Source organism: Mycteria americana, chromosome 8 (genome assembly GCF_035582795.1).
Source record: "Mycteria americana isolate JAX WOST 10 ecotype Jacksonville Zoo and Gardens chromosome 8, USCA_MyAme_1.0, whole genome shotgun sequence".
Lineage (NCBI taxonomy): Eukaryota > Metazoa > Chordata > Aves > Ciconiiformes > Ciconiidae > Mycteria > Mycteria americana.
In genome coordinates, this window is record NC_134372.1 from 17426873 (window position 1) to 17451725 (window position 24853).

The 24853-nt window shown below is 35.7% G+C and overlaps 1 protein-coding gene across 7 annotated transcripts in view; it reads left to right on the forward strand.

Annotated features, from left to right (window-relative positions):
- Window positions 1-24853, forward strand: part of TENM2 (teneurin transmembrane protein 2) — a 547147-nt gene that overhangs the window by 189770 nt on the left and 332524 nt on the right. For 4 of the 7 annotated variants that reach the window (XM_075509420.1, XM_075509421.1, XM_075509422.1 and 1 more), the window contains one exon: window positions 19556-19577. The exons of the other annotated variants lie outside the window; for them this stretch is intronic. In XM_075509420.1, coding sequence (XP_075365535.1) covers window positions 19556-19577 — 22 coding nt within the window. The remainder of the gene's footprint in view (window positions 1-19555; window positions 19578-24853) is intronic. 7 annotated transcript variants of the gene reach the window in all.

Consider the following 24853-nt stretch of genomic DNA (forward strand, 5'->3'; position numbering starts at 1 on the left):
AGCTGTTACTTCAAAAATGCCTTTAGTATAACTTTTCTCTCACCTTTTGCATTAAGGTCACCAACTAAGTTCTTTAAATTCCTTAGTTGCTGAAGACTGGGTTTTTATATAAGCAACTGAAGATATAGGTAACTTGTTTTGTAAAATGCAGAAGCATCTAAATCCCATTGGTGTGTTTATATTTTTGAGTGTTGGCACAAACAAATGGAAAAAATTATTTTTAAAAAAAGCATGCTTAAGAATTGGAGGCTGCTATACTGCAAAAAAAAAAGCTCGTAATATGCTCCTAGATGACAATTAGTGCAGAAACAGTTACCCATTCTCTACGTTTTATGTGGTAGAGAGTAAAGGTTCTACTTTTCTCTGTATTTCTGTATCTTTTGTTTTTGCAGACTCCAGTTTACTCCAAATTTCATGATACACAGGCATATTTTGTAGATTTGTGACTTTGATCTTTTAATCATTGTTCCATACTGTGTTGTCTATGTATTTTAAGGTGTTGTGGTGGCAAAAGTCCTTGGATTGTTAAATAATTCTTAAATTAAGTCTGTCTTGTGAGAACCTGAGAAGCAGGGATTTACAGTAAGTCTGCATTTCTGAATCTCCAAATTTGTGGTATTGTGGCTGTGCAACTTTTGCTTCAATGTGCTTTTATTTTTATATTTTAATTTAGTATTTGGTAACAAGGACATTTTGCAAGAACTTTTAAGGACTGCTCAAAAATAAACTAAATGGCATGAAGACCAGGCCATTCACATAGGCAGTAAAGATGAAAATTTCATTGGAGAGTTCTCCTGCCCCTGCCAGAGTGACCTTGGTTGGTGGAAAGATGACAGAGTGCTTTCCTGGCTGTGCCTGACAGCAGTGCGATAGCAGCACATTTGACAAATCGCTCACATTAAAATGGGGGGCACTTTCGGCAGCACTGGCGTCCCTATCCATCAGTCCTGATTACTACACAAACGTCAGCCGTGGCACAGAGCACATTTGTCAGAGGGAGTAAAAAGCAGTTGTTAGTAAGAGCACTACCTGTCATACTAATGGATAAAGCTTGCTACGTTGTGACTTGCAGGAGCCAGCAAATTTGCAAAATGCCTTGACCAGTACTTCGAGAAAACACTTTCTGTTTTTGCGGAGTGCAATGGGATAATTAAACAGGGAGAACTTTGGGTATGGATGATTGAAAAGTTTCTTGAGTGCTTTGGCTACCTGAAGCATATTTGAGAGTCTGTATTCTATAGAATGCATAATGCAGTAGGGAATCGAAATGCATACTGTAAAAATTATTTGAAATGCCCAATTCAGGTGGTTTGTGGGGTTTTTTATGCTAATGGAAAAACTATAGAGTAGGAATTCATCCAAAAATATAAGTAATTGAAGAGTTGCATATGGATTGATATTTTCAGTCATAACTACTTCTTCTTGCATCTTTCACCCATCTTTCTTGAGGGTTGTGTATGCGCATCCAACCACTGGAAAGTTAGAAACTTTATCATAAAAGGCAGATTTCTTTATAATAATAGATGATGTAAATATGGAACTGATTTATTTCATTGGAAAATAGGCCTACCTTAACTTATAGTGCTTGTTTAATTTTGTCAAGAAAGATGTTTTGAACACTTATTTACATAATTCAACTTCAGATATGGGCCTCTGCTGCTTCATTTTTCACCTTTAGTCTTCTTCAAAAACTAAGTTATCCTTCTTCAACATAGGTGGAATAAACCCTAGCAAAAATAAATGCATGTAAACCTGAATCCCATCCAGTATAGTGGATACATCAAACTTCAGAGGCAGATTGAGAGAGTTAGTACAGCCATTTCTGTCTGTAAGACAGCAGGAGCATCGATGAACAATGATTGACTTTTCAGAAGGATTCTCTGTGTCTTGACTGTAAGAATGTGCATAATCCATAAGGAAGCTTATGAATACCTTTAAACCAGATGAGCAGTATAGTAATTTCTTCATATCTTGGTCATACGCATAGCTCCTAGTCTAAGAAGTAGAAGACTAGGAGACTATTTACTGAAAATTTCTTCTATCATATAAAGTAGAACAATTTTCTGTGGTGGTTGATGTGTCTGTGGTTTGCTTTTATTTGGTTTTACTATTCACTATAATTCATAAAGCATAAAGCCCCTGAAGATTTCTGTGTCATAATTTAGGAATTCTACAGAAAGATCATCATTTTGTAGTAAACTAAATCACTGTAAATAGTGGTTCCTGTACAGACCAACTGATTTTATCCTTATTGAAGAGAGTAGGACTATCCCATAAAGAAACAGCAGAACTCTGGTATGACTTCTATATTGTAAAACTGCCATTCCTAAGAGCTTATTAGAAACAGAATTATTCTGCTTTTCACTCACTCGTTAGTCAGTATTCAGTGGATGATAGATTTAATCAACTTCCAAATGATTATTCCAGAAAGAGTGAGTCATTTAAGTTCAAATGTGTTTGCATTTGAACTGGGGTGTGGGGGGTGTGGAATCAGGACTTTATATTTTTGGTAATGCCAATTTGTTTTCAACACAGCTTTTTCTGTAGAAGAATTTCTATTTCAGGTTTCAAATCTTTCATCTTGACTTGAAAAAGAATGCAAAATATGTGATAGAGAATACCTCACAGTGAATGAATAAAATAATATTGCAACTAAGAAATCTCAAAAGCCATCAATTGTTAATTTATTTGCCCATGTGGAGTTTTTGTGATCTGTTTTTTTTTTTTTTTCACAAGTTTCACCTCACAGTTGTCCTACCCTAATTATTACCAATTTAAACAACAAAGCCTTTTTCCGAACACTGTAGATGCTAACAGAAAGTTAGCCTGGGGGAAAGCTGCATTTGATTTTTCAGTTGCACATAGGTTCTTATATGGGAAACTTTCTTAGATATTAGTTTTCTTTTTGTGGATGGTTAAACTCACATTCGTCAGGAAAGAGACAAGGAAATTCATCTGAAGTGGGAAAGACATTAGTATTTCTGTGGGTCTCCTGGAGATACTTTTGACTTAGTATTGTGGATTAGAAGCTCAATATGCAGCAGTCATCATACACATTGGTCCAGCTGACTGACATCTTTGAATGAATATTCACACGTAATTGATTGGTGTGTATGCTCTCTGTTTTGAGTTTAAACTTCTCTTCTGCTAAATAGAAATTATCCAGTTCTTACATTGCACAATAAACTGGGAGATCTCTCACTCTTCCTCCAGTAATTTAAATTATATTTAGAGCATTTGATGCAGTGCAGCATTTGCTACCAAGTTGAAACAATGGGGAGGTAAGTTTGAAATGTGGGCATTCTTCTTTGGGATCTCTATTTAAATAAAACCAAAACACCTCCTGGATTATTAGTAAATGTGTCAGGTGTGTTACCTGGTCACATCATTGCTTTATTTCCTTATAATCTTCCTGCTTTGGGAAGTATTAGCATGTTTATTTTCACTGTCTTAATTAAATTAAGAATAGATTACTAGAATCAAATCTTTTCTTTAAAAGGTAATTGCAGTGTGTTTCAAAATGTAACACTAACTCTGGTTTTAGTTACTGAGATTCCATTGAAACATAGAGTTCTAAGCCTCTCTTACATCTGCAAATGTGTGGTAGAAATTCTGTACCAAAACGTCCAAGCAGCATTTTTGTGTGTTTGTTGTACTAGAAAGATCCCGTTAAAATTAGATCTTACTGGTGAAAAGTGATTACTTAAGATTATTTTGAACCTATGAAATTAAGTGAAAGAGTGTCTAGAAACTATGTATTTCTCACTTTATTATATCCTGGTATGCATGAAAATGTAGATTTCTGTGCTTTTGTATTGATAAAACAGTGGCTTGAGAAGATAAATGTTCCTTCCATTATCATGGCTTTATTGCTCTGCCATTCTCTTTTTTTTTTTTTTTCTTCTGAGTAGATGCAATCAGTTGGGTCTGTGTTTACATTAACAAACATAGGCCATGTTTAGCTCGCCAAGCTTGATAAAGAATGTCTCTAAATGTCATTTATTATTGGAATTTGCATACAACCAAGAACATACGACATACAATGTACAATAAGCTAATCAAAATCTGCAGTTAGCTCTTTGAATTTGATCTTCTTCCAAAACAAAGTGAAAGTCAGGTTGTTTTTAAACTTTCTGGAAAATGGAAATTTCCGTAACATTTCTTGGCCCAAAACACACCAGTTTGGGTAAGAAATGAAATTCCCAACAGTTTCATGACTACTCAGCATGAACCCTGAGCAGTCTGTCAGGTTCTCAGATCAGCTGGTGCCTTAGGATGGTAAGGTGCAGTTTGAAACCTGTAAGCATTTTCTGGAGTTTTTCTCTCTTAAGGCAGCATGGAACAATTTGTAAGGCAAGTTCTGGCAAGCTGTCATGGAATCTGTTGAAAATAATGAACTGTGACAGCTGGGTTTTCCAACTAACTCTAATCTTCAGCAGTGAGCTCCTTTAACAATATTTTTACTGCATTCCGCTGCATATTGGAATGCAATTACAGGGATATATGAGGAATGGCTAACTTAATGATTGTTCTGTGGACTGTTAAAGAAGGCCTGAGGTTTATAGATTATAGCATCATTATGTCTCAGAAGTTAATAAGGGAGGGGTGTGGTCAATAGACCATTTCAAAGGCTTTTAAAGTAAGTTCACTAGTGCAGCAAGGAAACACAATAATAGTCTACACTTTGAATTTTGTTAATGTCAGGTATTCGTATGGCAGAATAGGAGTAGAGCCGTATGAAAACGGTAAAACAGAATGCTATGTAAAATAGTGACATACTTAGAACCTTTGTGCTACAGTAATGGGAGGAATCTTTTCAGGTACAAACCTTTGTGTTAATGAAGCTGTACTTCATCTGGTTATGGATTATTTATTTCAGAGAATTTTCTTTATATGTAGTTTATGGATATCGTAGTTTACATACTTCATCTCAGTTATGCATGTGCTTTATGTATTTGCATACTCTTCATAGAATGCAAATAGGATCATCCATTTGCACATGGTTTATATGGATAAATGTGTTCTTTGATTAAAATTCTATCTCTGGCACAACCAGCGATAGTGTGCTAAAATGTGAGAGACTATGTTCATTCAAATGTCAAAACTGGAGAATTAGGCCTTAGCTGATCTTCCTTACGCTAAATCCATACATGGGTTTGCTTTTTCAGACTTTTCTATTTATATGAAAATTTCAAGGAGACAGGAAGATACTGAATGTGTCAGAGTTCACTGCTTAAAATTGATACTTTGTAGAGCACAAGCCCTTTTTTCAATATACTATGTTTTGAACAAACCTTAGCAGAATCATAAAACTTTGCACACTTCTGTTTGTACATACCTTTCATGTTTCCTTGAGAGGAAGGTCCCTTTCTTGGAGGTCTCATTATTTAGTTTGGAAAATTCACTTGTGCTTTACCTTGCTAGTGTACTTCTCTTTTTGTAATAGGCTGCCTGAAAATAGTGAAACAAAGGTCTCTGTATGAGTTCAACTCCTCTTTAGGTTTTGATGAAAAATACTGCTTGCTTATGTACAGAATTTCATGCTGTGTTCAAAATATTCCATAAAGGACTATTAAAGCTGATAGAGAAAATTCATGAGATATTCCAACCAACAAGTATGTTCTCTAAACTATTTACATACTTGTTCTTAGTTACATTATATTAGTTTGCCATTTCTTACAACAGTATAAGTTTATACTTTATGAAAATGGTGAGTTAAGGAAGTTGATAATGCTTTCTTTCTCTTGTACAGATTGACCTACCTGGTTAGATAATAGTAAGATATTACTTCAAGGGGGTAAAAAAGATAAATGCTTTATTTATATGTATTTTAAAATGTATGTGTATAAAGGAATTTTGTCAATAAATTTAAGATTCAGTGACAATTTTGCTCTATTTTATACTGTTCTAGTTCAAGCTTTATAGTACATTTTGTTAAAAAAAAGGTAGGGGAGAGGCAAAGAAATCTTCAGACATGACAATTGCTTAAAGTGGTGTTTGCAGTGATGGGAAAGACAGCAGTTCCCCAAGGAAGGAAGAACAGCCTTTCAGTTATTTTATTCTCTATATGTACACATTTGAACAGCTGGAGAAGAGCTTGAGTTGGGAATCATCACTTTTGTTGATGATTGTTTTGTCTTTTATTTATCTCTGTTTGTATTTTGAAACTGCTGCTAACTTGCCAGTATCTTTGTTATGTTTTTTTTTAATGAGATCGTATGGAATTTTTCTTTTCCCCACAAGATAAAAGATAATATTGTGGACAAGGTGAAATTAAATTTCATTTTAATACTGATTTCTTAAATATTCAAATTTATTATTTTGCTCATCATTCCTCTGATGTGAATTTGATGGACTTTTGGAAATTTGATAAGATGTACACTGCTGTGATGAGATATTGCCAGCTGTTGTATCCTTAACATTTGTCCTTACTGAATTTCTACTGAAAAAATCAGAGATACTATGCAAAATATTCTGAAACAAATTTCAAGCAATAATTCCAAAAAAGAGAGAATTGTAATCTTATAATTAAGATAGGAATGGTAATTTGATAGGCTGTCTGTTACTAAATTTACGATAACTCTTTGGTGAAAAGAATATCTTTCTGCATAATGAAGAAACCCTATTTCCTCCTCCTTTCTGATCAGATAGGCTTTTTGCTGTTGTGGTGGGGGGTTTTTTTGCAATTACTTTTATTCTAGTGAAATTACACACATATGCCTGTCACGAAAGAGCCTGTATTTGTCTTTAGTCTGTGTAGTTTATATTTATCCTGCAATGGGGTCTAAGATTGCTAAATCTAAATTTATTTTTCTGAAAACAATAAGGAAATAAAATGTGATTGTTAGCTCAATAGGGTAATATTCTGTTAAGGATGCAGAATTACCTCTCTGCTCGTTTCTCTTCCCATCTGTTCCTTACTCTCTATTAGTTCTTTTCCTGATTGTGTTGTAAGTATATGTGGAAGAAAAAAGATATCTATAATATTCCTCTCTGCTACGGATACACAGCAGTAGTAGTCCTTAGTTACAGAGCTTTCTGAGTCTGTACAATGACAGCAGGAATCCGGTGGGTGAAGTCATCTTTGCACTGAATTAAATGACAAACTTACTTTTATGTCAGCAGATAAGAATGTTGCATTCCATGAAGTTAGATATCATTGTGGAAGTCTATGCTCTTTGCCAATGTTTCAAAATAATTCCTAGTGGGCAATCTGTCTTAGCTGCTTCTTGGATTTGGCAGAGTGTGGTTGTAGTGGAAAGGTACTGGTGTGCAATATGGGGTAATGGAAGAGCCTGGAAATGGGGCATGCGAATTGAGGTTACTCTTCATGAGCAATGCCAAACAGAAGGCCGTTCAAGATTGAGACAGCTGATGCCTGAGCTTTTTGGTAGAACTGTAAGGCATATATAAAGGGACAGGTACCATGAGAGTAACTTCATTTGTGAAAGTAGTGATGCAATTACAACGTGGCTTTACTGTTAATGCGGAGTCATGACTGGGATTTTTTCACTTTCCGTGATATTGCCTTTGAAATCTCACTAAACGAAACATTTTCTTTAATAAAGGAAGATACTCTATTTTTGCAAAGCTCACTGCAGGCCTTTCTGCTGCAAATACCTTCTCTGGAGATTGCTCTGTGTATGGAACTGACCAACAAAAGACATTGCTCCTGCTTTACCTGTAACAGCAAATGTCATTCTAACTGAGGCATCCCGGTTGAGTTAAAGGAGTCATTTGTATCTGGGTGAGAAAACTATGACCAAAGACAACTTACAATAAATGTCTGTCTCTTTTTTTTTTTCTTTTTTTAATTTCACAAATTTACATTTCAAGAAATGACAGATGTTTAAAATGTGAAAGTGAGGGGTTTGTTTGGCTTTGGTTTTGTTTGACATTTGATAATCTAATGAGAAATAAGGAATAATGAATGAAATAGTTCAGCACAAGTGTGTCTCTAAATGAGCATTAACAAAACAGGGTGATAGAAGATTTTGCAGATGCAGCATATTTCATTGGGTTAACAAACATCTATCTGTAATCATATCAAAATTCAGTTTTTCTGAACTCTTGTTGAAAACTGCACTATCTAATTTAAATATTAATTAGATAATACTTTGGTTATGAATGAGGAGCTTTGGTACTCAAATATTTCGGTGCCCAATTTAAACATAAGGATTCATAGTTCAACTTTGTCAACAGCAGAGTATAAGGTGACTAGCTGCCAGCAGGGGTGACTTGACTGAGGTATCAGGGTGCAGCAAGAGGACTTCAGATGGACTCATCTGAGACTACGGATTCTGAAATGACACACTTAATCCCTATGGAGAGAGTAGTTGGCAGTGCAGTTTACGTATTCCCTCCTAGTAATCTGAAAAGTAGCCATGACATTGGCTCCGGAGGGAGTTGCTTGGCAGCTTTCCCTGTGTGTGTGTGTGTGTGTGTGTGAAAGAGAGAGAGAAGGTGCTGTAATTAGTGGCAATAGAATGTGGAGAGGGAATACAGAGGAAAAGGCTGAATTTTATTAAATTAAATGTTTTCATCAATAGCTAAGCAACAAACCACATGTAACACTGTGAATTAATTATGGAAAATATTTGTTCTTCTGCGGTACGCTTGCTGTGTAAATACTACTAACAACAGTAAAGACAGTTCTATGTTATTTATAACGCTGCTGTGAAATAAAGGTATATGAAAATGGGATAGTATAATTTCTGTTAATTTTATTTCTCTCAATAGTTTTTCTTTCTCTTTGAAAAGGAGAAAATAAGCTTGAGGTTCTTTGCCTTTCAAAGATGTACACCCCAGATAGTCACTATATGTATTAGATATGTAAGAGTTAAAGAGGTTTTTTTGTTTGATTGGGTTTTTTGGATTTTTGGGGCCTTTTCGTTTTACTTTAGGCATGCTCAATAGTACATAGGTGTTTGTAAATAACGTTTCCCCTGACAGAAGCCCTAAAAATACAGTGACAAAAGCTGGCAACGATTTTCACGGTAGGAGAACAGAAATGGCTGATAAGCTAATTTATCATTAAAATATATTTGAGATTTGAGGGCTATTAAAGCTGTGGTAGTGATGTCATTGCAAGTATACTCAAATACTGGTTTTGAGTATTAAAAAAATAGGGTTTTTTTCTGATTTTTAAATACAGAGTTCATTTTGTTAAAGTAACATCTGCACGGCAGGCCATGTATTTTTATGATGATTATTTCACTTCCCAGGCTATATAATGCTACCCAAAGGCATGCTGTGCTAGCCTAGAAATTCACTTTTTATGTCTTGTTGGTTCTGAATAACTAGATGAACTAATAATAGCCTGAAAGTATATCAGAAGTGTGCTTAGGTTGAGCAAGGTAATGGTGTCTTTATATTTTACTTGAAAATTTTAATTTGTGAATTAAGCAAATAAATAGTGGCTAGGATGTTTTATAGCAGGAGTTACGCAAGCTTCTAATGTGCAGACTGAGTGTATAGCACAGTCGGAGAAAGGTGCTTTCCATCTGCTAGCAGTCTTTTCAGTGCAATTAAGAAATGGGATTCTCATTCTTCAGAGAAAGTGTCGTTATCTTTGAAAATAGCTCTCCAAATTAGGCTTCTGTAGGTGAAAAATAAGTGTAACCAAGTACCTAATTTTTTTGTGTGTGTTCTGAAATCAGACAGCATTATTTGCACAGTGCTAAACTGTGAATGGAGACTGACATGTTTTTGTGTGTCCACAAGATGTTAACAAAGAGCCAAGTTAGTTACAGTATATGGTAAACACCACTGAGGGTTTAAAGCCTAGACTAGGCTTTGGGATAACGTGGCTTGTAATAACTGCGTAGTATTGCTTATTTGTATGTTAAGAATTGGCTTATTTTTCAGGCAATCCCTTCATCGCTACCTGAGAAAACAGAGAAGGTAATGCATGTGAAACGTCAGAGTGTCTCAGTTCCATTCCGCACCTGCTGGTTCAGTTCCTGGGATTTCCCATCCAGGCCAAAGTTATTATTTTACCATCACAACAAGGACTCCCCAGATCTGTGACAAATAGTATAATACAAAATAAAAAATCCTGTTCTCTGAGTGTACTTACAGATGTGGAGGGAAACTTTTTTAGCATATTCCTGAAATGGTTGCTGTCTATGGCTTTTTGAAGGATGCATTCCACTTGGTCTGTTCAGTAACAATTTAAAAAATGTGGCACGTCATCTTTTTCCCTGTCACTTCAAAATAAGTTGGAGAGACGCAGGGGAGTGGGGATTGGTTTCCTTCTATGGCTTCTCTAGCAAGTCTTATTTTTCTTCATGTTTTTCTGAAATGCTTTTTTCTTCTTTTCACTTGAGAATCTCCACTGTAGGAACTGTCATAAATAATATTTATATCATAATATAATATTCATAGAGTATTTTTAAATGTAGTGTATGCTTGTGGTATGCATGATTGAAATGTAGACTTGGATTTTATTCCCTTTCTTTGAGTTGGGTCAGATGTTTACTTGTTGGTTTAGTGGGTGATTTCTGAAAGACTTATTGTCAATTTTGAAAAAAATATTAAAAAAAAAATCTACATACCACAGTCTCTTAGGATAACAAGCTCTAAAGTTTGTAGTCTTTAAGGATAGAAACACTCTACAGTATCTTTCAGGAATGACTTGTTAGTCCTGCCTTGGGCCAGGCATCTTTTTATTGTCTTTCAGGGTGAAGATTAAATTGCTATAAAACATATCATCTGGTACACTGCGTTGAAATCCTTTTCAAGAGTACCACATCCCTTTTAGCTAAAGAAACAAATTTGAATTGTTTCTTAATTCACTCGTAACAAATCTATGTTGACTGGTCCTTATCTTCATTTCTTATCTTCACAAAATTCATGTTTAGCAATTGGTTCCATGTCATTTGATATCAGAGTTAAGCCGACAGGTCTATTAATTTCCTTTTCCTTCCCTACCCCTCACTTCGTAAAGGCAGATACTGCTTTCTGTTCCTCTGGGATGCTTCGTCCTCTCTGAGTGTTCTGAGATGATCACTAATCGGTTAGAGATTTCTTTTTTTTTTTTTTTTTTTTGTCAAGTATTTCATTGAAAGCTGTAGGCTCCACTTTTGTTACTCGTGACATGAATATGTCTGTGATACCAAAATGTTCTTTAATTCATTGTTTTTTTAAAAAAAAATTATTGTACACAATTTTTATTTTAATTGTAAGTTTTAATCATAATGTATTGCCTTTTTGAAGATAAAAGTAAAATCGGTGTTTAACCATTCATCCAGTTTTAGCACAACTGTGCTCCTTTCCCCCCTCCTTATACTTAAGGGGCTTTTTCCTTCCCTTACGGTTTCTGGCTCATGTTGTGCTTTACTTTGCTAATGATCAGGAATAAACAGGATTTTATGTTATTGTTTTACAATAAAAAATTGTATTATTGTTATTATGTTAATGTTATTAACAGAAATAGCATAAAAAATCCCAAAGAAATCCAGAAAGTAATATAATAATAAAGTAACAAAGTAATATATAAGTTGTCAAGGTTGAAAAGGGGTTCCAATAATTAGAGTTCATAACACACAGCATGAATGTTTTGTTATGGCAGCTGACTTGACTTGACATATATACAATTAAAACCCTGAAAATTTAATCTTTAAACATTCCTCTCATACGTGAAATACTGTGCTATCCACAGTGCTTTTGTTTGTACTTGCTAAAAACTATCGTATATAGTAAGAATTACTTTAATGGAAAGAAATGAACCCCAGAAAATTGTATTTTTTAATTTTTTTTTAGCTAAGTGCAGAACATGCGCATTTAATCCCCTTGTGATTAAAACACTTAAACATGCACTTATCTTCGTGTGTGAGTATTCTCATTCGCTGAAATGAGGCTGCTTATGCTTAAAACCTTTAGCAAGGCCAAATGAAAGAAGAGATTTTGTCTGTTGGTAACTAAATAGTACTGATGACTCCGTTAAAATGAACATGCATACATTATCTTTGAATTTATGTCCTTATTGCTTCCATTTTTCAAATTTAAAATATTAAAACAAAGGCAAAGCTATCTGCAGCCTTTAGAATAAAACAAAAGAAAAGAAGCCTCTCCTCATAAATCTGATTACTTCAATTGTGTCTTTCCATCCAGTTAGATAATTCTGAAGACACACAATATAACTCATGCAAAGGAGCAGAAGTAAAAAAAAAAAAAAAAAAATCACACTTGGTCTGCTGTGCCCAGTCCTATGATAGTAGTTTTAAGGTCATATTTTACAGATGTCTACTTACTATTTTTTAAAGCTTACATTTTGTAATAAGCATTGCCTGCAGCTTCGGTGAGGTGTTGCATGGCTCAGTTATCTGTCATACTGTACCTACTACAAGTTGAAAGTTTTAATCTTTCTTTACCTTTTTTTTGAGGGTATTGGCACTGTATTCTTTAAAAATATTCTCAACAGTGCTCAAGTACTTGCTGAGTGCCAGTTAGGCTTTGAGGCAGTGTTTTTGTTATGTAGTGAATAAGCATAAATTGTCATCAGGTCTTATCAGAAGAATATGTAGTATTTATTCTGTAAATAATCTTTCAGAATATTTACAAGGGAAATGCAAATCACCTATACTAATTTTTGGCAGCATGGTTAGGGTTTTTTTAAAATCTATTCACTATGAAAGTTTTTGCATTAAGTTCTTAATATCGTTTTTAAAGTCTGCCAGTTGTTAGTAATTATGGTATATCAATCCACGTGCAACCTTATAAATCCAGTGCCTATGCTAGCACTCTTCTGCAATAACTTAACACAGTCTGAATATGTTAGTAATTTCCATGTGATTTTCCCCTTAATTATTTTTTTGAGTTAGTCATGTTTATAATAATTAGTAAGGGTCTTGAAGTATCAGTGGCAAAAGCAGACTCTGAGTAGATTAAACCAGTATTTTATCACATGCCTTCATGCAACTCCTTAAGGCATAATGTAGAATTTTCTGTTCTTGGCCTATTGTTCTTTCTTACATGCTCTAAAGTTTTGCCTCAACCGTGCCAACACTGCATGAGGCCACACTGTAAGCTGCAGGCCTGAACTGTTGAGGTCTTTAGCTGTTTGCTAAAATTGGCTAATGTTCTCTAGTAAATTATGGCTTCATATTAACCATTTAAGTATATGAGGTAGGTAAGAGACCTTAGCACTACTTTGAGAAGGTTAAACTCATGCTAAAAAGTTAAGTTTCATAACTTTTCTTTTTAAGGATTTGCCTCAAGTTTAAATATATAACAAAGATGCTTAGAGAGTAAGATTTTCATTATAATAGTGCTTTCCTTGTGCTGTTGTGTGTGCCTGTAGGTAGCAGCAATTCAGCATCACGATGAATTTGTCAGTATACTGAGAGGCATAAGCAGCAGAAGAGGTAGTGGACTCATTTCATACCACTCCATTTCCTACATAACATTGAGTAACACTGATGGTGCAGAGAAGAGCACGCTGTCTAGTCTATATGCCATTCATGCATCGCATTGATCTTGGAAAAATACTCCAAGAGATCATGATGTATAGACAACAATATCACTGTTAGAAACCTTTCGGGTCATTGGTGTTCTCTTGTTCTGCAGTCTGAATTGTAGAAGCATGCTTTTACTTAGGCATTCCAATTTCCAGCAGCTTGTGGTTAATAGTTTTATCCCAAGTTCCTATCCAAAGCCTTAAATATTTTCCATAATGGTTTTGATTAGGGCATGGAAGTAGACAATCTTTAAAGGTCCCTTCCAACTCAAACCATTCTATGGCTAGTTGACTGAAAAGACATTCTTTCACTTGTCAATCCTCATCTCATTTCTGTTAGCAAAACATGAAGGACTTTGTCAGGAAACTGCAGGGCAGGGAAAAGGGCTTCACTCTCTTAAAACAGGCTTGCTCCCTTATTTTTTGGTGTCAACAATCAGAAATTCTTACACTCCTAGCAATCACCTGGGTGAAAGAAGAGCACCAGTTTTGCCATAAGATTTTAATCCCAGATGATAACATTCTAAATGGGGTACAATTCACAGAGGTACAGAAATGACCACAAAATTGTATAGACTTCTGTAAATCTTGTTACTTTTTCATGACTACGACAGATGTTCAGTGGGGAAGTAGTTTGTCATGCCTACTGAATTTTAGAATCACTGTGTCATTTGGAAGAGCTCAAATGTCATTGTAAGGAAATAAACAGGAAGATGTACTACAGAGAAGCAATATCGAATGAAAATTGGCTAAGAGGATATAAATGTAATTAGCGAAACACATTTTCATGACTAGTAAAATTAGCACCCATTTATACATGTTATACACTTGAACCCTTGTTGACACCTGAGGCTGGGAAAATATATCTGCTAATCAAAACATGTAATTATATCCTATGAAGCTGAAGTAACGCACTGAATCCTTGCTCTTCATGGTGTTAATGATTTGGGAAACTCATTTACCCGATCACCTCAGTTTGTCCTTTCTTGCTGTATTTCTGTTCCCCAAAATAGTAAGGTCAGGGACGTGCTAAAGCAATTAAACATTAGATCTATGGAAGAGTGAACATCGCATAGATTGTTAGATAGTATTGATATCATTAAAGAAGAAGGTGCTCTCAACAGTGGGGAAAAAACCCTTCTGGTGGTAAAATAAGCAAAGCAAGATAAATTAAGTATTAACTTGCTGGAGAATTAAAATTCCTACAGACCTTTACTATAGTTGGGGAGTTGATAACTTGTCATTTCCCACTGGCAAGACCTTAAGTAGCTGTTTTCAGAGTCCAGATCTACATTTAATTGAAGAAGATGATGGTCTGACACAAAAAAACCACAAAGGGAAAAAAAAGTATAAATGATTGGTTTTGTAGGGGTTTGGGCCTATATAGGAGAATTACTGACGAAAAAATGGGATATAAAAAAATGCTTACTACATTTAATGATGTGATAACAGGTGAATTTATTTTGTTTTACAGCCCAATTCTAAGGTAGCATTGTGGAGATGTGGGAGACGAATAATCCTAACGTAGAAAAACAATTTTTTTACTCTGCAAATAGTAAAGTATGTCACTGTCAGTGAAAGGTATGCTGCCATAGCTATAGATACAGTGCTCTCTCATCTTTTGTTTTGTGTATGCAGATAGCACAAATTAGAATTTGGGAGGAGGGAACACAAGGAGGGTTGTAGATGTAATTGTTTGGTGATGAAAATTAGAACTAGAAATTAACTGATTTACAGTAACATTAAAATCATCTTTATCTTTAGTTCTTGCAGTTCAACAGAATCTTCAGGCTAGTTAAATTATAAAGGTGATTGTAAAAAGGAGAAATGCTTCTGCTGTAGGACAGATCTTACCCATCTTGATTATGCAGCTCTGGCAGGTACATGTGAATAACCAGTCCTATATACCCTTTTTAATCACCCTGCTTTTTATATATCTAGCTGTTTTAGATGAACAAAAAGAAAACAAGGAAAGTTTATAACAACAGTAATTTACTATTCCTCACTTGCATAATTTTTAGACTAAGTGACATTCAATAAGAACATTTTCTTTATTTTTCTAAAAGCCAAGATAATTAACGTTTAAAACCAAATAAACATAATATACATAATGTTTATTAACCACAAGGTCCTGTGAAGAACATTGTAGTATAAAAATGCATTAACGAGTACGGATATGTTAACATATTTAGTATTAAGATGATTCCTAGAAAGCTGGAAATGAGCAGAAAATTTACTACTTCTAATATTTGAAGGTAAATTACCTCAGTATTTCATAGTTCTGTTGATATAATCTTCCTTTGTACCTTCATTTCATGTAAGGGAGACTGCGGCAATACTTACATATTGTATTTGCTATATGCAATGTAGTTACCGTCCTGGATTTCCCACTTAGATCCTTTAATCTCATATTTTTAGGTGAAGACTCATGGAACATGATAGATGTTCTGGGAAAATCCACAACTTAAATCCTCAAAAATTATATTAAAAAACTTCCCGTGCATACCTTGACATAAAATTGGGCAGTCTAAATAAATTGTCTAAATAAATAGAACTGATGAGATAATATATAATACTGCATTGAATCTGTACATATACATAAGTAGTCTAACATGTGAATGTTCTGTTAGTTACTGTTAGTTACTATTATTTATCCACTGGAATTGTAGCAAGTGTTCGCTCAGTATATTCTCTCTGTGGTGGGATATATGGCAAATCCCATGTATAAGTTGTCACATTTCCTCAAAAAGTCAATGTGTTACTTCAATATCAAGAACGTTCCACTTCTCCATTTAGAGAGTCATTAGGTATGATTTTCAGGTATGAATTTAAAATTTTGTGGCCCTTTATACACATCTTACCTCAAACTTGTGAGGTGTTATGGAATCTGAATACCTGTGCAATGAGTGGACTTCCTTGGACATTCAGAATCCAGGAACAAAGCAACAGGAATTTGGTGAAAAGTAGTAGAAGGGGCTCTCTAGAACTTTCTGACATAGTGGAGATGTAGGCTTAATCACAGGCCCTGAGTTCTTTTCATAGTGTATCGTTGCCTGGGCTGAACAACTCATACCTTAATGCAGCCAAGGGTTGTTCATGCTTAGTGACATTTTAAATTTAACATTTTTCCTTGTCTGCTATATCAATTTATATTACCCAGTCATGCAAGAACATTTTTTTAGCAAGGTTGTTTTTACACTCTGTCCTGGGGATTAAAAGAACAAAGTGTCCAAGGCACAGGTTTAGTCCACATAATTCTGTGCCTAGCTTGTGCTTAATGAAGCAATTTTGCAACTAAAGCACTTGATTTCCTTATAGAGTCAGTAGAGAGTGGTGGATGCTTTTGGATACTTGCCAGAGGAAGACGATTCTGTCTTGATTTCACTCATTTAAGTTAGGTAGACAAGATCTCCCTCTGAACATGTCTCTGGAGTGCTTATTTCTCTCCACTGACAGTAGGGAATAGGAGGTTTGGCTTCACTGTCAAGAATTTGGCCATGATCTAAATGTCTAAGTTCGGTCAACAAGATCCTACCCATAATTTTTTTTAATGCATGCTGGAGATGTTGACCAGTAAGTAACAGCTTAAAAGGGTTTTGTCAGTGTCAGCTTGTAAAAGGAAAGGTCATAAAGATAAACTTTGACATATTTGGTTTTGAAAAGGCTACTTCAGCTGCGATATTGCTTACTTGCACCTTTCAGAACTAAAATGTTCCACATAGTAGTTGTACCTTTTGTGAAGTACTGTTGTTATAGGTGTGATTTTCCTAATGGTCTCTATGTACCAGATGATTATCAGGGTCTGTCATTACTGAAAAATAGGATTTGGTATGTGGAAACTTAAATAGTTGCAAATGCTTGTAATGAAATAATAAGACTAATTCTAAAAAAAGCTAAGACAAAAAAGGCCTTTCAGTTGTGAACGACTAGTCAAAATGCCTGAGTGCCATTGGTTGCTTCATCAATGAATGTATGAATTACATCATGCTACGCTACTTTGTAAAATTCTTATGTCCAGAGGTGAATTAGTGCATTTGCAACATCCTCTGTAAAGCAGAGGTTCTGCTTTGTCATAATTGCCAAACTCTGTTCACTACCTAGTTCAGAAGAGTGCTGGTTTTACAACTGTAGGTTTCTCTGTGTTGGAACGTGGTCAGCAGCTGCATAGACTTTATGAATGATAAACGTCATTGCGTATAGTAGAGGTTTGGGTTTAAACCATATTTTCTAATATATGCCTTTACTCCCAGATGATTTAACACCTTTAATGCGCCACACAATAGCCCAACTCGTTGTACAGCTCATGGGCCATGGATGACTGGTGAAATATTTAACATCCGAGTTTAATGACCACTCAGTCCCTAGCTAGCCACATCAGAGGTATTGTGATAAAAGAAATTAAGAAATGGCAATTGGGGGATTACTACCAGGCTGAGGCACAGGTTGTCCACTGTTTAGAAAATGGGTTTCTAATGACCCATTCGCTCACTTGAATTGTCTTCTTCTGCCTGTGTTCTTGTATCTCCATGTAGCCTTCTAAGAGGTCTGGGATACATTTGTATTACCTTTCTCTTGTCTTTCCTGCAAAACTAAATGGGAACCAATGGTCATCTTGCTGGCAGTGCTTAAGTAACATCTCTCTTTGGAAGAGTCCTGTTACTGCATCTCTTCATTCTGCTTTCCTGACAATTATATAAAAATTTCTGTCATACTGTGCATGTTAATCCCCTGTTCATTTTCCTGCACTGTCTAGAAAATACATTTTAGTATGCCTGTTTCTGAGGGGAGATATTGTGTCATCTTCTCTTATTCGGGAGATATTACATACATTGAAAGAAGAAAATTATTTTTTAAAGCAACTGTTCCTTTTTTCAGGCTGATATAAATTGGTCCAATGGCTAGTACTAAAAAGAAAATCTAAAAAAAAATACTTACTGGCATGTGAAAGTTCTTTTTATTATGTTCTTAAATTTATCTCTTGGTATATTTTTACATTAGCTGGCAAACTAGAAGTTCCATGTAGTATTTTATACATGAAGCATGCTTTCCATCCTAATGCACTCTTTGGATCCACTGAAAAATGGTGATGTGTTCAGTATTTGTGCCCAGCACGAGAAGAAGGTAGAAGCTTGTACCGAGAGTGCCACGCAGGAGTGCCAAGGAGAGAACATACGGCCTATATATGGGGCCAACCCCCTCCCCTGCCTCATTCTAAATAGAGTCTTAGTGTTTGGACGGTATCTAATCCTTTATCTGAAAAGATGTGTGAGATGTTAAGTTTATTTGTCTTAGAGGAGTAAAATGTTCAGCTACACCTGTTACAATCTGAACATATTTCTTCAGGACAGCCCTCTCTGATTCTTGGTTCTTGGAGCTTTTGAGTTGTTTTTTTCCTAGATCTAACAGAATTGTAACCAATGATGTTGCATATTTGTTTTCTCACCTACTTAGCTGTCTTTTCAGGTATGGTGACTCTTACTCCAACTTTTCCTGCAGGTTTTTGAGTTTATTGCTCCTTCATATGCCAGCATGGAGGGTGCAATGAATAGGCAGAAACTACCTATGTAGTTTCTTTTTTAGCAGTTTTTCACCAGGAAGACTAGCTGTGAACATGAGGTACAGTTTTTGTATGAACATCTAAATTAATTTGGTGTGTATAGAGAGTGAAAAAGAACAAGGAACAGGATCTGTCTTTGAAGGATTTGCTGAGCTTCTGTCAGTGACTGTGATGGCTAAAGAATTGAACTGTTGCACTTTAAAACAAAAAACAAAACTGTTTTTTACATTCAGTCCTAGAAACAGAGTTGGAAGGGACACGCTGACTCAGACAAAAGAACTTGTATACACATGCTGTACTGAGTGCTGTTTCTAATATTCCTTGTTTCTGAAGTAGGATTTACAACCTTGAGTAAAGTGCTTAAATTCCTTGTGCAGTGGACAAACAAAAGTCAGGTGATAAAAAGTTTCGAGGGTCACTATACTGAGCAAGAACTTGCTCAATAAGTAGAAAAACTTGGCACTTAGGTTTCCATTTACACCTAAGGTCATCCCTGTGTGTATTTGGGTTTTTGCTTTTTTTTTAAAAATTTTTTTTAGACCAATCATCCTCCATCCAAGGGTGCTATCCCTTGGATATTTCCCTGACCTGTTCTTGGAAGCATTCAGTGACGCGGGCTCTACACGTTTCGTGGTAATCTGTTTCATTTGTTAATAACCTCCTGGTTAGAAGATATTTTGGAGCATTCAATATCAATCTGTCTTGCTAAAATTTAAGTCGTTATTTCTTCTACTGTTAATGGGCATGTTGAGTGACTGATCACTGATACAACTTTTTTTTCTAACCTATAGTTGGCTTCTCCAGACTAAGCAACCCTTTTACAAGTCTTGTTTTATAAACTTCTTAATCTTCAAGTTATTTTCTTCCATATCTTCTAAATTATCTACATCATTAAACTTCAAATTTGATATACATTCTTCAGCTGAAACCTTTTTACTTTTGGGTGTTACATACAAACTTTTACTGATACATCCAACAGTACCTTCCTTGCAATGTTACTTCGTGTTCAATTTGTGGCTTTACCTTTATACCTTCATCTGTTCCTGCAGTACACATCAGACTAATTACTTTCCTTTACGTAGCTGAACATTAGATCTCTTCTGCCCCACTCTTTAATCTAGAATTTGTTTTAACTGAATTTAATCTTGCTTATCTCAGACCATTTTTTCCATTTGTAATGTAATAGAGCAAAGATGTAAATCCTGGTTTTCTTTTATGGACTGCTATACATGTTATAATGGAAGATTGTTGAGAGGGGGAAGGGCTTTAGCTAGGAGGTATCAAAAAATGCTTCTCTTGCTCTTTCACTCTTTTGTAGGTGTCCAGAATGGCAACTCTAGCACACACAACACTGAGTTAGATATAGAACATATAATGGTTACTTTAGTGAGTCTCACATTGATACCAAGGTCTTAGTGAGTCATGAGTGGTAAAAGGTGAAATCTTTTCGGTTTAGGTGACTGGCTGAGTTCACTTGAAAGAGGCAGAGTCACACCATCACTCGGATGACTTCTTGACAGTTAAATTTTTTGTTCGTATTGGCATAGCTTTGCTGCTGTGTTAGTTTTAAATACCGGGACTTCGTCTGTCTGTTCAGTGCCTACCCAGGCTACCGGAGAGGCAGAAGTTCTTTCTGTGGAATACTGGACCTTACTACTTTCTCCATACTCTGCCTTGTGTACTTCAAGATCTAATTGGCCTTCTTCTTCCTTGTCCTCCTAGGCAGACTAGCTAACTTGGGAGCACCCATTCTACCACTAGTTTGAGACAGATTTAGCTGTCTTCTGTTGTGGGGATGAACAGGGGTGTCAAGCCAGAGTAACATTATGTGCCCTCAGTTTCATACTTATAACGGTACTTACTCTAAGGAAATAGTTTGAATCTTAAATAGATTCATAAGAATGTTTAGTTTTATAGAAATAGGTTCTCTGTTTTGGCTGAGCTATTCCTGATGCAAAACATCAGAGACAAAAAAAAACCATACCAAACCCCCTCCCCCCCCCCCCCCCCCCAAAGGACCTCTTACAGCTCATTCAGCTCAGCTGTTTTTACACCCTACTGCTCCTGAGCCCCCAAAGCCATTGCAGTAGATTGCAGAATTGAAGTAGCATTCTGGTCACATTTTTTCCATGAACTATTTCCTCTGGCACCCAAGCTACAGCTGATCTAGGTGTCCTAAAAAAGAGAATTTGAGGCACAGAGATGGATTTTTTCCTACGCTCTCAGAAAGCTATTTGACTGTAGTTATGTTTTTGTGCTGCTTGAGCTACAGTAAGAAATCCAGCAGAGCTGTTTGTCCAATATCATTGTTAACTTTCGAAGTATTGTTATCAGAAATAGTGACTACATATTTATTTAATCTGTTTTAAGTCTGTGTTTGTAATCTTTCCAGTCTTGCCCCTTACCAGTAGATGCCTGGGAACAGGTTTTCTTCTGGGTTAATGAAGTCTGATTGTGTGTCTCCTGATATCTTACCAACTTTGCCTCTTCCTATAAATTGCTCTGATATGGACACTGATAGGATAATTAATTTGGACCACATGCACAGTCATATTTTCTAAGTAAGTACGTCAGACAAAAACTGTTAGAACAATGAAAAGAAGAAAGGTAACTTTGGCTTAGTATTGAAAACAAGACGTGTTGAAAATAGACTTGTGAATCTGTAAAAAATAAAACTATCAAAGAATGAACTAAGGATTTTTATGTATAATATGTCAGAGATGATAAAGGCAATGCTGAGTTTCTGCAAAAACTAATGAATGAGAACCATTTAGAGTAGACAGTACCCTCAGTGACAGAGGAAGAGACAGTTCCATGAAATAACCAGTACATGAATATATGTCCTTCTGCCTTTAGCAGACATTTAGCAGTGGAAAAACACTTTTGTATACACACACACAAAATAATGTTACTACTAAGCTAACAAAAGTGAGAAAACTACTTAGAAACATCTGGTTCTTCTCTGTAAAGCTGAAAAACATAAAACTTGTTATTTACATGTTCTTGATTTTTTTGTTGGTGCTTTTATTTCAATGTCCTTCATGTTCTACAGGTCCTGCTAGTCAGTATAACTGAAATATTAACAGTTTCTGTGAGTTGATCAGAGGTACTGACAAGGGTTGGTCCTATTTGATTGTACTGATCATCTTAGTCTTTCAGTAAGGTCAGCCACCATCATTTTGCCCTCAGACTTTCACAGTTCTGGGAATAACCTGTTACATTATAAACTCTGAACATCATCTACATTATGTTCACAGATACCCAAATTCTTAATACAGGTATGTATTAAGTGAAGTGCATCATTTAATACGTGGAAGAGATTCCTTTTAAAATAAGCAAAAAGCCCCTGCTTACCTGTTCCAATGTTTTTATCCAAGCTAGTCGAGGATATAGGGTATAAATGAAACTTGAATTCTCTCATTTGCTTTATGGTTTCCTTTATCTGGGACCTTAAGAATCATAATACAAAAATAGCTGCCCTAAGAGGGAGTTGGGGAGTGTTGCTAAGATGGAACAGTCCATTGTGTACTTCTGATTTCAGTTTGATGTGTCACAAAACCAATCTACAGTGCTATGAAACAACATCAGGCCAGCCATTCCCAAGCTGCGTATTGATGTGTTTGCGTGCTGTGATCCTATCTCTGACTTCTTCCTGCGCCCTTACTCTCGCCTCTAGCTCTGTTTCTAACCTTCTCTCATGCTAGGGTTGGCAATGAGGCATTTTTGTAAGGTAGTTTGATGTCTTCTGTTCATATCCTAATGATTTTTCTCTTAGTTTTGAGACTACTCTGGCCCATTTATTGCTTCGTTCCTTTTTATATGGCATGAATGGACAATGATGGACACTTAAAAGATGGACAACAATTGAAAATTTTGCCATAAGTTCATATACAGTTTATTTTCAAATGCCAGCCTGTTTCAAATACTATTTTCTGTTAACCTCAACTGGTGCAGGAAATATTCAGCACTTCTAAAATTCAAGTCACTACTTTGCCTTTTTCTTGCTTCCTCTTTCATGAAGACTGAAACTTTCTTCATTCTGTTCCCTTTAAAGCAGAAGGATTTGATTTAGATTAACACTGGAACTACTTTTCAAACTCATTCCTTCATCCCACAACAGACCGTGTATAGGATCAAATGGCACTCATTTTGATCAACTAAAATATTTGGAGATAAGCTGTCTGTGTACTGTCTTATGCTTATGGCATTTCCATGATAATAACTGGGGGAGAATCAGATTTATACTTTTTTCCCCAGTCATGATTTGTCATTGTAAGTGACCATTCTTTTAGGTAATATAGTCGATAACACAATTAATGCTAAAAGGCAAGTTTGGCATAATCCCAGTTTTAGCCTTTATGAAATATGATTTACAACATTTATACAGAGGAAGATGCCATGAAGTTCTTAATTGCTAGGATTTATAAGAAAATACTTCAGTATGCACTGATCTTTCACTGTATACGCAAATAGTGATGAATGCTGTCATCTGTGTGTGTGTGTGTGTGTGTGTGTGTGTAACAGAGGCCAGAATTTTGTCTGGAATGTTTTGTGGGGAATTTGGTGATTCTGTGTAATAGCACTGTCTTCTGCTATGGTTTAGATGGCTTTTATCTATCCACTAGAGGCTATTTCAGGATAAATTGACAACCTGCACTGTATCTTTTTACTCAATCACTTCTACGTGCAGAGTGCCAGTAGTATTTTCAGAATAGCACTTATGATAAGGAAAAAGTAGGCATAAATGGGCTGCTGAGAATTTATTGGTACTCCTAGTTCTGTTGATCAGGAACCTTGCCAACATAGTGACTCAACTGCCTGTTTAGAGCCTTTTCTAGCCAGAGTATTTCTCCTCCTCAGAGATAAAAATAAGAGTTGGTGACTTAAGGATAGAATGAACAGGAGCTAAGACAGCTTGTCATTGCTGAATCTTGGCCTGACAGCTGCCTTAGCAGAATGCATTTGATAAACTGTGATTGACAAAATACTTGAAAATGGCAGCTTAAAACTGAATTTGTGGAGCATGCGAAAGTAGGCAGGATAAAGCAAGAATAGTCTTATGAGCACACAGAGCTGTCATCGTGCACATAACTCTCTTTAAATTTGAAAAAGAGAGAGCTGTAGGGAAACCTAGACTGTCCCAATATAATTATCAAGATCATTACTATAATTGAGCCTTCATTTGAAGCTAGGTCATTATGCAATATTTTGTGCTTGTTTATTATACAAAATCTAATGTTGTAACTTCATTCAGTGGTAGAGAAGGGGCAAAACAAAAAATTTGGCTACTAATTGCTCTGAACTTTTGGACTCCCTACATAAATTTTGAAGTTTTATGGTCCCTTTTGATACTAAAAAAAAAATTGACAAGTGGACCTCACTTCACTGACGTTACATTTCTGTTTTGAGAACAATGAGAAGTTTCCAGTTATTGTGAATTAAGCTCAGAATTCTCGAAAAATGAAACCATTCTAATGCATCTTCTGCACAACTGGAGGCACTCGGAGGGCTTTTTTTCTTAGGTGGGGTGTCTTTTCTATTTCAAATCAATATAATCTCCTTAGTTGTCTACATAAAATGTTATATGCCGTTCCACAAGGCTATGGAAATTAATTACACCACTTCTGTGTAAACACTGGGATGATTTTCAAATAATTCTATATAAATTCAGTTGCAAAAATAAGATATGCAGAACACTGCTAGTATTGCCAACTGCAGAATGCTGTGGCAGTAAGCAGAGAGCACAGTAGTCTCCTCCTTTCCTTTGTTGATTGTAGCCATTAGACTGCTCTCCCAGTTGATGCGTTTGTTGGTGTTCATTCTATTTCACATTTGCA